At 30.1% G+C, this 15,737-nt stretch overlaps 2 protein-coding genes across 2 annotated transcripts; one reads left to right on the forward strand and one right to left on the reverse strand.

Moving 5' to 3' along the window:
• The first annotated feature begins 3,274 nt into the window (after positions 1–3,274).
• Positions 3,275–11,127, forward strand: LOC149494928 (GroES-like zinc-binding alcohol dehydrogenase family protein). The gene is made up of 7 exons (XM_089724351.1): positions 3,275–3,706; positions 4,669–4,896; positions 5,384–5,457; positions 9,211–9,370; positions 9,535–9,654; positions 9,823–9,931; positions 10,678–11,127. The coding sequence occupies exons 1-7, from the start codon at positions 3,470–3,472 to the stop codon at positions 10,857–10,859; spliced, it is 1,110 nt and encodes a 369-aa protein (XP_089580477.1). The 5' UTR covers positions 3,275–3,469; the 3' UTR covers positions 10,860–11,127.
• A 350-nt stretch (positions 11,128–11,477) lies between these two features.
• LOC149494929 (OPA3-like protein) lies at positions 11,478–13,620 on the reverse strand. Its single transcript, XM_089724352.1, has 4 exons — positions 13,184–13,620; positions 12,328–12,462; positions 11,947–12,033; positions 11,478–11,682 (listed from the first exon to the last, which is right to left on the reverse strand). The coding sequence occupies exons 1-4, from the start codon at positions 13,310–13,312 to the stop codon at positions 11,521–11,523; spliced, it is 513 nt and encodes a 170-aa protein (XP_089580478.1). The 5' UTR covers positions 13,313–13,620; the 3' UTR covers positions 11,478–11,520.
• Positions 13,621–15,737: the final 2,117 nt, after the last annotated feature.

Here is a 15,737-nt window from a genome sequence, read left to right on the forward strand (position 1 = left end):
ATGGTTTAATATATTAATATAATTTATAAAATTTTTAACTATATTTGTTAAATTAAATTTGAACATTGAAATTTCAAAATCATTTATCTATAAATCAATTAAATAAATATTAAAAAATATTTTAATAAAAAGTGAGATATAAAAATTTAAATTAAATATTAAAAAATTAATATTATTAAATTATTTATGCAAGCACAAGCATGTAGCTACCGGTCATAATTTATAATAAACAATAACTAAAGAAATAATGAAATAAAGAAATAAAATAAAATAATTGTTTATTTAGATTCTTCTTGAAGCAATTCCTGCATTAAAATTTCATAGATATGTTGTTAATGAAAGAAGGCAGAGACTAGACACAAAGTTGACACTTTTTAAACTGATGGTAAAAATAAAATCCATTAACGCCATAGATGGAACAAGGAAGAAGGTAGCCTTCTTGAATATTTGAGCAAGCATATAATTCAAATTGATATATTAACTTTAACAATTTAATTTAAATTGATAAAATAACACCAACGATTCTTCGAGTTAGCGTTATGATTGGTTTGTTTGTCAATTTAATTTAATTTAATTATTAAAATTAAAAATAATTCTAAATGTTGTAAAAGAGTAAAAAGATTTGCTAAAGTTGACAACAATTAATTCTAACTCCCAAAAGAATTTAGATTCATTGTATGAATCTTTTATTATCCATTTTGTGTTGATTAGTTAAGGCAAGAAATTCGCGGGCTTTGACAAAAAATAATGCTTTTCAAAATTCTATTTTCTAATCTAACGTCATTTCAAAATTATTTACTAATCTAATGTTTATCCTCCCATGCAGAAAGAGTGTTGCACTAAAATCATCAACTCAATTGGTGGTTTCAATACAATAAAAAAAGGAATCCACAGTGATAAGCAATCAGTAAAAAGTAATTATATGAATAAAATAATTTTTATTTTGTATTGAGACCAGTAATCCAATTGATGGTTTCAATACAAAATGAAAATTTTAAGTTGGCAATTTGCCTTGCCAGTAAAACACACAATTCCTTGCACCGCCTCTCAAATGAATTGTGTGTTTATATATATTTTTACAGATGTTTTTATATATTTTTTTGCATTTTAAAATTTATTTTAAAATTGAAATAATAATTTATTCTTTAAACAAATAATCATTGATTAAAAGTTCAATTAGAATAATATATTAAGATAATAATAATACCTTTAAAAAATATATTATTAAAACAATATAATAAATATTTTTTTAATCAATAACAAAAAATATTAAAAAATTATAATTTATTAATTATTAAAAACTCAAGTTATTTAATAAACTCGAACTACTATCAATTATCCAATTACTAAAGATATTTTAGGAATTTTAAATTTTCACTAAAGTTATTACGTGTAATCCTATTATTCTCTCACATTCTCACTTTTATATTTAATATAGAAAATTTAACGGTATTTTTGCTGAAAGTGTAATAGAATCTATGTTGGAATATTTTAATGTATTTCAGAAAAAAAAAGTACCAACTAGTAATTTATGGCCAAATATAAAGACATATAGTAATTTTCCCTTTATTTAATTAGGAACATCATCTCATAAGGAACATTAATTCAATTAGGAATCTCAATACATTTATATTTAATTAAAATATCATTAAAATAACTTGATATTTTATTGTCCTATCAAAAACCATCTTGAATCATTTTATGTTTATGTTAAAAGATTTTTTATTTATTTATTAGGATGTCCTTTGGGTTGAAATAATTCAATGAGATACACAATATAGGTAGTTTTTCCTCTGACTTATTAAATTAATGAAAACACTTGTGATCGAGATGACTCAAACTCGAGACTTATCACTCCTCACACTAGTGAGAAGACTAACTAGATCACATGTGGTTAATTATATTTATATTAAAAGATTGAAGTCAATTATTTAGTCATTCGTATGAAATTATATTTCAGTTATTTGGCCATTCGTATGAAATTATATTTCTATTTTTAAAGTCTAATATTCTGCTTGGTATAAATGAATTTAAAATATGAAATTATTTGTAGATGAAGTATTGTATAATTTATATGTAAACAGATTTTTATGTTTGGCATGATTAATTTAAAATATGTAATTCAATTGAATTACATGTAATCATGTATGGAATAAATTCATTTGCTTTTGTTTCTTAAAATATTATTGAAGTAGTAAATTCATAAATATAAATAATAAAAATATCAATTATATTTATGTTATGCTACATAAGTTTTTTATTTTTTTATTAAAATAAATATATAAAATAAAACAATATTAATAAAATTATTTCATTTAATTTAGTGTTAAATGTATAATCTCTCTCCTCAATACTAAAAAAATATTAAAATAAAAAACACAACAATAATAAAATAGTTTTTCTTATTAAAATTTTTTAAATGGCGCAAAATAAATATGTTAAATAAATAAAACATTTAAAAATTGAGGAGAAGGACAATTTTATAATAAAAAATTAAATTGATTAGTTTGTAGATTTGTGCCTTGTATTCCTCTACAAATAATATGAAATATAGTGCAAAATATGAAGGGTTAAAAGTTAAATCTGAATAATTCATTAATTTGTAAAAAATTTTAAAACAATTTTAAAAGGCCTGAAAAATCAAATTTGATATTTCATAATTTTAAACTCGTTTAGAGACTAAATTGACTTAAAAAATCAAATTTATCCTTTTTTTTATCCAGCTAAATAAGTTGAAGGAGCAAATTGACCTTTTTAAATTAAATTTGAAATCCACGTTCACAAAATGATAGCTTAATCTTGAATACTCTCTCTATTCATAATATCTATTGAGTAATATTTTTTTCATAAATGTCTCTCAGCTTTGAGAATAAAGTAATTAATAATATTTTCAATTTTATTTTTACTTATATTAAACACAATAATTTTTTTAATTTTTTAAAACTATCTATAATAAAAATTAATAATGTCCAAAAGAATAATTAGTCAATTTAATGAATATTTAGTTATACTTTAGGGAAATTAATTTTTTCTTAATTACAGTCTAAAAATTAGGCATCAATATATTTATGGAATAAATAATTAATATATTTTTATAATATTAAGAATCAAATAATATACCAATTAAAGCAGAAAAATAGTAAATATTCCTTGCTATATTGGTTAAAATTTTTATTATCATTATGGATGTGGAAAAAAATAAAAAAATAAAAAAATAAAAAATAAAAAGAGCAAGAAGCAAAATGAAAGAGACGATGGGAGTTGGGAGTACATGTATATACATTAATCACTAAGGCAACCAACCAATCTGCGGATATTAGCAGGGACACGTTCCACTTCACCTCTTCCAAGTCCTTCTTCTCCTCCTCCTTGCTCTCTATTTCAATTCATTATAAAATCCTAATCAACCCACAAACTCATTTCCCAATGCATTAAACCTCTTTAATACTCACGTCAAACACAAACAAAAATGCAAATCTTGAAACCTCAAAGCTTCAAAAACGCAGCTATCAACTTTGACCATTGCCAACTTTTTAAGGTACCCTTTAATAGGTTTTCCGTTACCAGTTGCAGGGCGGTGCTAGTGCCCCGCTTTGGTGGGCCCGAGGTGCTGGAGCTCCGGTCCGATTTAGAGGTCCCTCAGCTCAAACCCAAAGAGGTCCTGGTTCGAGCTCGTGCTGTCTCTATCAATCCCCTCGATACTAGAGTGAGTCAATTCTTCCTAGTATCCGTTTACACTTATTGGGTTGTGGCGGTATGGGCTGTTTGTTTGTTTAATGAAATAATGTGGGTAATTGGTGTGGGAATAAAGGAAATGGTAAAAGAAATGTCGATAGCAGAGGAGTTTATATTGTAATGGAAGTAGGGTTATAGTCATTCTATATATTTATATGGGTGATTTGAAATTTTAATGATGGCTTTCTTATTCAATTGGATTATTGTGGATAGGATTATACTCTTAAGTCATATTTGCTTCACTCCAAATCTAGGAATGGAATGCAAGTCTTGGAATTTGACTTCGTTTCTTTTTATTTATTTATTTTATTTTATTTTATTTTATTTTTTGTGGTATTTTAAATAACTCTAATTCATATGGATGAGATATATTGTTAAGCATAATTCTTAATCTAGTCAATAAATTCTATTTAATTATTTAAAAAAATGGAATTGGATTTTTGAACTTAGGCATCCATTTCCTTTCCCATTCTAGTTCCAAGGTCAATCAAACAAGCCCTTAAGGGAGGGAACCCTTAAGGGAGGGAAAGTATGATTTTGTTTGGTATAGAAGACAGTGTTCATATTCACATTGTTTTAGATTTTGTATATTTCCTACCTTATACGTGTTATATAGAATTCATGGCAGTTTGGTATTGTTAGTTACCAACTAAACTTTATTTGTGGTTTCTAATACTGAGCCTCCATTGGGATTGAGAACCACGGGGCTAACGCCTTTTGTATAACTAGTTTTTATTTCCTAATTTTTCATTTTCATTCTCTTCCTTTTATATAACTGAACACTTGAGGAGTGGGGATGGTGGGTCGCTTTCTGTTCTTAATATCTCAATTCCTGATAACCAAACTGGGGTTTAGTGATTATCCTTATTCATTAAACTGTGACTTGTACAATTATTATCAGATATTGAATACTTGTGAATATAATGCTTTCAGATGCGATCAGGTTATGGCCGTTCCATCTTTGAACCGCTTCTACCTCTCATTTTGGGTCGTGATATTAGTGGTGAAGTTGCAGCTGTTGGAACTTCAGTGCAGTCGATGAATGTTGGGCAAGAAGTTTTTGGTGCATTGCATCCAACTGCTGTGAGGGGTACTTACAGTGACTATGCAATTCTTTCAGAAGACGAGCTCACTGCAAAACCAGCATCAGTAACACACGTGGTAAGTACTGTAGCTTTTGTTGATTTAGGCATATAAATTATTTTGTAGCTCATGCTGTGTTCTTTTGGTTCATGTGTTTGGTCGGGTGGATCCCTAAACCTGAAACCGTGTGGTAACTTGTTTCTAAGTGTTCTTTATCTTCCAACCTTTCTACGGACATTTCTGTTGGAGATGAAATATTTCCCTTGAACCCCTAAAAGTCTGTATGCCACTCAGTAAGTTTGGAGTGTGACTTGTTCTTTTCTTGGTTTAATGTTCATATAAATTGTTTGCGTATGGACTTTTCTCAATAGTAAGAATTTAATCTGTTGTTTTCCTCTAACTATTATTTTTAGTTCTTCTCTGTGATAGCATTTGTGTCTTATAATCAATTGTTGAAATTTTGATTTCTGGCAATCTGATTTAGTAATTCATAGTTATGACCATATTGTTTTAATTCCTTTCACTATAGAACATGATCTGAATTTCTTTTCAATTCCTTCTGCAGGAAGCAAGTGCTATTCCTTTTGCTGCACTAACTGCATGGCGTGCTCTGAGAAGTACAGCTAGGATCACTGAGGGGTATGTTTATATTGACCTAGAACATGAAAATGAACTGCAATTCAATCTATCATCTGTAAATTCTTTTCAAGAGTCGATCTTTGACATTATTTGAGTACAGAATTGGAATTTGACATGAAATTTCTGAGAGAAATTCGAACTCAACATGATTTAGACTTGCCTATCATGAAAGTTATTAATGCAGCTCATTTCTAAAAATTAATAAATTGATCACCTTTAGCCAAACTAAAATAGAAACCTGAATTCGACATCACTATCTACACAAAACATGAGCTGTAGGCCAAGCCTTTATTTTCATTCAAACCTTAAATTCCTCACTTTCTGAAACATTATTGCTCCACTATGGTTTATTGATTATGCAGGCAAATCTTTCCTCCATCTGTTTTGGTAATAGGGTCAGCAAATCTGGATCTTTCTTTCAAAAATTTCTGGAATTTTTACATATTTGGTTTCATCGTATTTATCAAAATTGAATGGAATTCAAGGTTTAAATCTTTCTAAAGAAAAAGTGGCTATCAAGATTAAAACTTAGTAGCTTGATTCAGGAAATCTATTGCTATTCTAGTGATGAAGTTAGTCAACCTTTTCCTTGTGAATGGACCTTTCTTTAAAAAAGTCCTGGAGTTGTCTATCAGATTAGGCTTCAGCGTTGTTAGTCATTTTTATCTATGAAAAACCAGAAAACATGGTTACTGTTCAATCACACTATAAATCTATGCAATAACAACTAATTTGAAACCCAATAGCAGCTCAAAAAGAGGAAGCCGCACTTGGTCATCTATGAGAGTGGGGGTAATTATAGTCAAATAGACTTAATACTTACTAGCCGGAGGGACAAAACCATATGTGAAGATTGCAACGTTATACCATTAGAATCTCTGAGCACCCAACATAGGTTATTGGTTTTTTAGATGTGAAGATTAAGATTGGAGAGATTAAGGAATAGAGTTCCATGCAACCAAGAATTTGGTGGTGGACATTAAAAAATACAAACCAGATAGCTTTTAACAACCAGCTATTAAAGGAGGGTGTTTAGGACTTAGAAGCTACCCTGGATATCTTATGCAATGAAATGACGAGTTGCATTAACAAAGTAGCAAATGCAGTTCTAAGTTTGACTAAAGGGCCAGGATCTCAACCACAAGAAATAAGAATCATGGTGGTGGAATGAGGAGGTACGAAGAGCTATTAAAGCAAAAAAACGATTGATACAAGAAGTTCCAAACATAGAAGATGGACGGGAGGGGGAGAAAGAAATGTACAAACAATTCAGAGAGAAAAGGGTTGAGGATCTACCTTAAGCGTGTTAAAGATGATTCCTAACAAGTTTTGATAGGAGATAAATAGATTAAAGAGAAATAAACAGTGCTAATTTGACCTATTGTTCATCACAAGCTACAAGGATAAATTTACAGATCTCTAGAGTTTAGATCTCTATGATAGACAAAAACCTAGAATATATTAGCGGAAGTAGGCTTATTAAAATCAAGTAGGCCATGGAAAATATGAAGGTGGGAAAAACATGTGGTCCAGATGGTCTCCAATTAAGGTTTGGAAGAGCTTTGAGGAAGTTGGAATCATTTAGTTAACAAAGCTATTAAATGCTATTTTAAAATGTGGTAAGATGACAAAAGAGTGTCGAAAGAACAGTTTGGTTCCTTTGTATAAGCCATATGATGAAGGTTTAGAAATGAGTGATTGAGCATGGATTTTGCGACATTATAAAGGTGTCGAAGAATCGATTTGGCTTTATGCCTGATAAATCTACAAATAGATGCTATATTTTTACTAGGAAGATTGAAGGAAATTCATAGGGAGGCGGAAGAAGAATCTCCACATTGTGTTCATTGACCTAGAGAAAGCATATGATAGTGTCAAGAAAAGTCACATGGTGTATGCTGGAGAATTTCATAACAAATATATAAATTTCATTCAGGATATGTATGCAGGAGAAGTCACAAGTGTGAAAACTGTGGAGGGATACAAAAGAGTTTCTTGCAATTGTAGGATTAAACTAGGGATCTGCTTTGAGCTCTTACTTGTTTACCCTAGTTATGGATTAATTAGTTAACAAATAGTCTATAGTATTATGTCCCATGATGTATGCTATTCGCATGCTTAATCATTAAAACTAGCGAGGGTGTCAATTAAAAGTTAAAAATGTGGAGAAGCAATTTTCAGAATAAGGGTATTAGGCTAAGTAGAAGTGAAACAAATATATACTACGAGTTTAGCCCACGTAAGGAGAATAGAGGTGAGGTGAGATTGGATGGTATTTTGGTGCCTAATACAATCAATTTAAATATCTAAACTCTTTTTTCTAGCAGGATAATGATAAATGAAGATGTAATCCATAGAATTAAAATGGGATGGATGAAATGAAAGAGGGTTACAAGTGTGATATGTGATAGGTAGATATCTAACAAATTGAAAGGCAAGTTCTAATGAACAACGGTGGGACCAATGATGTTATGTGGGAGTAAATGCTGGGCCCATAACCTAAGGTCTAAAATATTTACAAGATGGATGTTGCAAAAATGTAGATGTTAAGATGGATATGCAAACATCGAGATTGGACAAGAATGTAATGCTCACATCCAACAAACATGCAAGTAGCACACATTAGGTATAGTATAAGAGAAGGATGTCTGAGATAGTTTGGTCATGTTTTACGTAGATCTTCATGTGCCCAAGTTCGTAAAAATATGATATTTTAACAGTAGAAAATGATAGAAGGAGAAGAAATAAACATAAAACCACGTGGAGGGAAGTTGTCTCAAAGGACCTCTTGGTTCTTGGCATCAGTGCCAACCCCAGTTAGTTTGGGATTAAGGCTTTTGGTTTTATCGTTGTTGTAGCATGTTACAGTAGCGAGAATAGTAGAACTAAAACTCTAGACTTTTATTCCTGCATCATAAGCTCAAGGAACAAGTTCACATGCACTATTGGAAGGATAGATGTAAATAACTATCATACTCAAGGGATTACACTATTAGGTTTTATAGCATGGTTATTTTGAAATGAGGATTTGATGATTTCTGCATATCAGTGAGGGTTTAATCCTCAAACTTCTTCAGGACCAGTACCTAGTAAACTTCATAACATGAATGGTGAGTGTAAATTGAATTCAGATAGAAGAAGTGATTAGTAAGGGAAAGACTTTGACAATAACTTCCGTAAAAGGAACTGATGTGATAATTTATGCAGTGGAGAGCTGCCAAATAGGAGATGATTTTGAGTTATGGGAATAATTTGCTTGGGCATCATATTTCCTGATTTGTCTGTTTTAATTCTTATTTTCTCCTTGTATGCAGCTTATTGATTATGATGATGAAGGATCTATTGTAGTTAGGATATTGCTTTTCAGTTGTTTGTTTAAACGTAGATTGTTCTTTAGAGCTATAAGCAGTTTTAATCGGATTACTGTTTTTGGTCCTTCCGGCGAATGTGATTAAGATCTTTATGAAACAATTTAATTATCAAAAACATTTGTGATTTACAGTATATCACAATATTATATAAAATTAGATGTTAGTGGTCTATGTTATTCTTATCAAGTTTGTTTTTTGTCATTGGATGACAACATGCTATCATCTTTTAATCCCATTTTCAAATAATCATCCTTTGCATCTGTTGGTTGAAAAGGTTGACAAGTATGACCTTTTGCCGTGAAAGCTACCACATGCTTTTTTTGCTTTTAAAAATATCATTATTTATTCCCTTCAAGCAGCATCTTCAATCTTATTTCTGCAGGCAAAGACTCTTGGTAGTGGGTGGTGGTGGAGCAGTGGGCTTTGCTGCTATTCAGCTTGCAGTAGCTGCTGGTTGCCATGTCACAACTACTTGTGGAAGTCAAAGCATAGATCGTGTGCTGAAAGCCGGAGCTGAGCAGGCTGTTGACTACATAGCTGAGGTGGTTGTATAATCATTAACTAATCTGCTTCATTTACACTTCCAGCTGTTAAAATCATATTCTATATTCTCTTGTTTTATTTATTTTTAGTTGGAATATAAAACTACTGCTTGGAATTTACAAGTTAGAGATGTTTATGTTGATAAGCTTGCTTGTTTAATTAGGACGTTGAACTGGCAATTAAGGGGAAGTTTGATGCTGTTTTGGACACCATTGGTGCACCAGAAACAGAGAGAATTGGTGTGAACTTTCTGAAGAGAGGTGGATACTATATGACCCTTCAGGTAAGAGACATTGAAGCCCTTTTTTAAAATACAATATATTTTTTTTGTACCTCAAAAAATATTTTAGAAGTTACTTTTTCCTAAATTCTTTGATGTGATCTTTTATGAGAGGCGCGACTGAGAATGCCTTCACTGTGCCTGCCCTCATATTGACTCCTTGTATTACAGGGTGAGGCAGCATCCTTGGCTGATCGGTATGGACTAGCAGTTGGACTTCCTATTGCTACAGCTCTTTTGCTGAAGAAACAGATTCAATATCGATATTCACATGGAATAGGTATGGCAAATTTGTGGATTTGCATCATTATTTGAGCAGTGAGTTTTTGGAAAACAATAAAATTAAGTATGAGCTGTATTTCTCTTTCTTCATATGTTTTTCTTGTTTTTAGCTTCAAAGTAGGTTGGTTATGCAATTTTCTTTCAATCAGTTTAACAACCTACACCGGATTAAATATAGGCAATATAAGGGGGAGTTACAAAAGAAATATATAGATTGGGAAACGGTCATTCATGCTCATTATTGGGTTAACGATTTATTGAGCTCAGCTGACACTATGAAATTATCTTTGAAGTGATGGATTGGTGTAGAATATAGGAAAATGATGTTTGAGGAGTCTTAGCGTCCCTCAATTAAATGGTATCAGTTTGTTACTTTCGCATTGTTCTCAAGAGGACTTAGCTCTTCACCATAAAAATGAAATGTGCACAAACATGCTTGATTACACACATTTTTTTTCAAAATTTGACCCCTAACTCTAGTATTTATAGTCTAATATTACATATTGTTCAATATGGCCCATGGCTTAACTTCTGTTATGCTGAACCAGACCCTTTCGTCCACATTCGTGCACTATGCTAATTTGTGCTGAAGATATTTTGTTTAGATGCTTTCATTTTGTGTTATATCATGTCCTCAGTTCCTAATGCAAGCTATCCATTTCACATGCCTTTTATGTACATTGCGTGTACATGCACCATCCCTAAATTTAATGAAACAATGTCTGCTTGTTCTTGCTGTTGCAGAATATTCATGGACTTACATGAGAGCTGATTCGGATGGTTTGGATGAGATTCGCCGTTTATTTGAAGCTGGAAAGCTGAAGATACCTGTTGAAAAAACATTTCCCTTCACACAAGTGAGAGAGGCCCATGAGGCAAAAGACAAAAAGCTAATTCCAGGTAAAGTGGTGCTGGAACTTGATTAAAGTCGATTCAATATGATCATAGGGATAATTTTCAAATGACTTGATTTGTTGGCTATAGTTCTTTTCTAATCTCTTTAAATGTTTTCTTCTACTTAATATGTGGTGACTTGGTCTTACACTGTAAGACAAGCACTGCAAAAAATAAAGTGCTCAAGCATTTTTGTATAGCAGTTGGTAGTTCTATGGGTGGAATTTTCAATATCCACGTGGCGATCTGTAAATGCTAAGAATGTGCTCTTTATTAAAATCTTATAATTTTGTTTTGCAATTTATGCTATTTTCTAAATTCTTGCTTGAGTCCTTCTAGTCCTAGGCTGATTGAGAATGCGTTGAACAATTGAAGTCCTAAATGTTGAAGAACTCCTTGAATTCCTTTCACAGTTTCCTTTATTGTTGACAATTGAAGGTGAGTTTGCTATATAACACAGCAAAATATTTTAGGAATGAGTTGGTAGAGAGAAAAGTGGAGATTTTGATCAATCATTAGGGATGGTATGGATTAATAGAATCCAGCTCTCTTGAATTCACCAACTCAAAATGTCTATTCCTATTCATTTCTTTTGATATTTCTGAAAGTTGACAATTTGCCAAAGCTTAAAATGATCAAAGTCTCCAGTGGCAGTGAGAGTGAGAATAAAAATATATATATATTTGAATTAGATCAGAATGATGTATCTGACTTGTGCTCCTGAAATGCTTTAGTATGCCAGAAATTGAAGAAATGAGAAAAACTTGATCTCCTGGAAAGTTGCTCCACCTCTTGCAGTTTTTGCCTTAAAAGTTCCACTTCTTTTTCCAAAGCACTTCTCTTTTGCTTCATTGCCTGATAAAAATGCATGATTAGAGTTTCTTTTCTTTGAAATCATGCAGGATTACACAAGAAAGATCCTTTTTGGCTTTCTCTTTAGCCTTGTATCTCTTATACCTAGGAGGTCTTCCTCCACTAGCAGATTTTTTTCAGAAAATTCATTGGAAAAAAAAAAAAAAATATAATACTATGTTAAGTGGTGTAAAATATTGAAATAAAAAAAAATGGAAAAGAAATGAAGATTCTTTATTAAACTAGTCAAAACAAGAAAATTAATACCTCTATTTCTTGCCTGTGCTTTTCTTCTTTTCTTGCTTGTGCTCTTGAGTTTCTCTGCACCTCATAGATTATGGCAATTCCTGCAACCTAATTGAATAGAATGAGTTTTTTTGTCATTAAATATATGTAAGAGCTTATTTGATATAAAAGAATTTCACGAAATTTTATTAAATTCGTTAACAAATCTAAATAAAAAAAATTTTGAATTTTATAGAACTTGTTTTAAAAATTAATAAAATTTGCAAATGAGTATAGCTACTAAAAGTAGCCGATTAGGATAAATTTTATGATTATCTAAATATGAAAATTTATTTATAAATAAAAATAGATTTGTTTAATAAAATTTATTTGCAAATATTACTGTAAAAAGAGTAAAATTACTGTAAAAACAAAAAATTCGCCAAGAATATCAGCAGCAGCTTGAACAGCTTTTCCCTCATTTAGAGGTCGGATCAGAATATCAGTTCGATGTCCATATATGCGTCTTTGGATTGTTGTTGAAAAGCGATGGTTAACCTGAGACAAATAAAAATAATTATTGATAGACTAAATTAATGATCTAAGGATATATCTGTAATTTTATCAATATAATTATATTGAGCATTACATAATCATTTCAAAGTATGTAATATTCGGTCAAAAATTAACATTTAATGACCGCCATATCCACTGCATTCACTGCTCAGACAAAGACAACGGACACTCTACTTTTCCTATAGATTCTTGTACAAATACGGTGGCGCCACAACCAGACAGGCGCATCTAACTTTCAAAAAAAATATTTATAAGACAGAATTAAATTAGTTAAAAAATAAAAATTTTAAAAAGCATAAATTAAGTGAAAAAGTTTAGAATTTTTAATCTAGTTGATCCACTAAAATTCAAATTAAATAAATAATCTATTGAAAAATATTTTTGGCTCCCCCACTGTCACTGAAAAATAAATTTGAATCACATATAATCATATATTTTCTGAATTGCCTATTTATCATTTTCACTTCTAACAAAAATATTAATAAATCAATAGTCGATTGGAAATGACAGTGACTTCATATCATGTGAATTTAGAAATGAATTATATTTCTATTTCCATATGAATTTTATAGAAGTTCAAAATCAGAAATTGCTACTGTTGGTCTGAGCATGAATTAATTCCACCTGCGTACTACACGGTGTAAACAAATAATAACAATAATAAAAAGAAAAATAAAAATCCTAAAGCATGAAAATAAATAACCTGGGCAAAGTTGATAATGAGATATCGAAATTTAGGATGCAAGCCAGCCGCTTGTTTGAGTTTAGAAGCTATGGGTTTAGAGATGGTTCTGAGGGCTAAAGTCCCTAATTTCAGAACTATTGAACTCATCGTCTTTCTCCCTCTCTTTTTCTTCTCGTCTCTATTTTTGCATTAATAAATTCGGTTGAGACCACAGCTTCTTGTTGTTGGGATGGACTTCAAAATAGTTTCTTGCAGGGGAAGTTAAAAAATAAAAGTGAAAAAAAAAAAAAATCTTGCAGAGAACGAAAGCCTCGTTAAAAATAAACTAAAATTTCTATTTTTCAATAGTAAAAAAAAAGAAAAAAGAAAAGTCTTATGCTATAATTAGTGCAATAAAATTAAATATTATTACTATTATTAAAATTAAATTAAAAATATACACTTTTAGTATCATTTTTGAGAGAGTTAGGAATTTTCATGCACATATATATATATATATATAGTAAAGAATGATTTTATATAGAAAATTTTCAATAAAAGAAAATATGTACTGCATCTAAATTATACTTTGACGACAAATTGGGCATGATAGATTTTTCCGCAACCAAAGATCAATACATGTTGAATGAAACATATGTTTACATAATGGAAAAATTCTGCATAATTCTCCGATAACATAATCATCTAAACATATCGCGCAATTTTCGCATTTCTCTTTAATTTCTTCGCTTCCATATTTTATAGATGACAACAACTTATCAAAGGATCGTTCTTTCGCTATTTTTCTCCCTGAATTTGTTTCTTCATTTGCCTCTAAATCATGTATGCGCTCAATATTAGAATTGTGGTTCGGAGATAGAGATCGAAGGATGATATGATTCAATATTGCATATAGAGCAAGAATCATCATCGACACAGCAGCAATGCAAACTAAAATTATGCAAATAATGATTAAAATCATTAAACTAATTTTGGTGACTATATCACTATTGAAGAGGTTTTCAAAATTTGAATTGAGAACCATCTTTGTGAATGTAGAAAGATTTGGATATGCAAGAACATGGTTTTTTAGCTTCAATATTTATATTCTTTATCACAAAGTTGTTAGAAAACTGATTAACTAAAAACTTATTAGAACAAATTTTAGTTCAAAACTAGTACATAAAAACAGAATGATGCAAAGAAATAAAATTACAGTGAATTTGGAGTAGTAGGCATTAATTTAGGCTTTGTTTGTTTATGAAAAATATTTACCGGATTTTCTGATGCACTTAAGAAATAGTTAAGGAAATTTTTTTTTTTTTCTAGTAAGAAAAACTAAATCCTTCTCCTTTTCAAGAGAGGAGGAAAACATTTTTTTTTTTTTAAATTAATAAAACACTCTTAATAAATACATATTTATTAATTTGTTAATTATCAGTAGTGGGTAATATCTATGACGCATGTGTCACTATCCACTGTAAGGCCACCACCTTCTGTCTCCAGCTATTACTACAATTTATCATTTTTATATATTTTTTTTACACATTTAATAAAAAATTTAAAATATTTCTATGTTCAGACTTATAATTAAAATTTTTAATATAACAATTAAATAACAAAAAATAAGTTACTTTTCCAAATAAAATTTTCTAAGAATGACTTAATTTTTGAAAACAAAGATTTGGATTAAAATTAATTCTGTTTGTAACTTAACTAACCAACAAGACTCTAATCATTCTAAATTGTTCAACTTTGGCAATCGTTATATTTCCATAGTGCTAAAACAAAAGTTATTATGAAAATTAGAAAAATTACCAATGAGAATAATAAAAAAAAATTAGAATAAAAAATATATTGTTTTAGTTAATTATAGTTATAAACTGATAACTACATTATATGGTTTTGCTTACTATCTCTCACAGTTCCATCCGTTGATCAAATATTATAGTTATAAATTGATAACTACATTAGATGGTTTTGCTTACTATCTTTCACATTTGTGGATTTCATAAATAGTAAATTATTTTTTCCATTTTTACCTTCTGTATAGGACCAAAGTGACTGTTCACTTCTTCAATAATTTATTGTAACTTAGACAAATTATGGATAGTATTGTCAATTTTTTCAATAATTTATTGTAATTTAGGCAAATTATGGATAGTATTGTCAATTTTTTCAATAATTTATTGTATCTTAGACAAATTGAATGATTTTCTTAAGGGATACGAAAATTCAAACGTGACAAGTATTTAAGAACAAAGATAGTACTTGATATGCGAAAGAGCTATCAATAATTGTATTGTATTTGGCAGTGTATATATAGAGTACACATGAATGCTTTAGCTTGCATTAATTACAAAATTAATGGTGCAGTTCCCAAATATCAAGTGATGCTTAATCTTAACCTTGATTTGTTGTATTTGTTTTCTGATTGACTTGATCTTGGTTTGTTCTGGTGCTATGTCTACCAATACCCTATCAAACAAAACAACGGGAAGGAGAGATTGAGCTTGGAAGATTAGAATTAGAAACGGTCTTTGGAAAACCGGGAGCTATCATTAGGGTAGCTAAGAGATTATCACATCTTATT

The sequence above is a fragment of the Jatropha curcas genome, chromosome 7 (genome assembly GCF_041381405.1).
Source record: "Jatropha curcas cultivar XTBG-Jc1 chromosome 7, XTBG_Jcur_1.0, whole genome shotgun sequence".
Lineage (NCBI taxonomy): Eukaryota > Viridiplantae > Streptophyta > Magnoliopsida > Malpighiales > Euphorbiaceae > Jatropha > Jatropha curcas.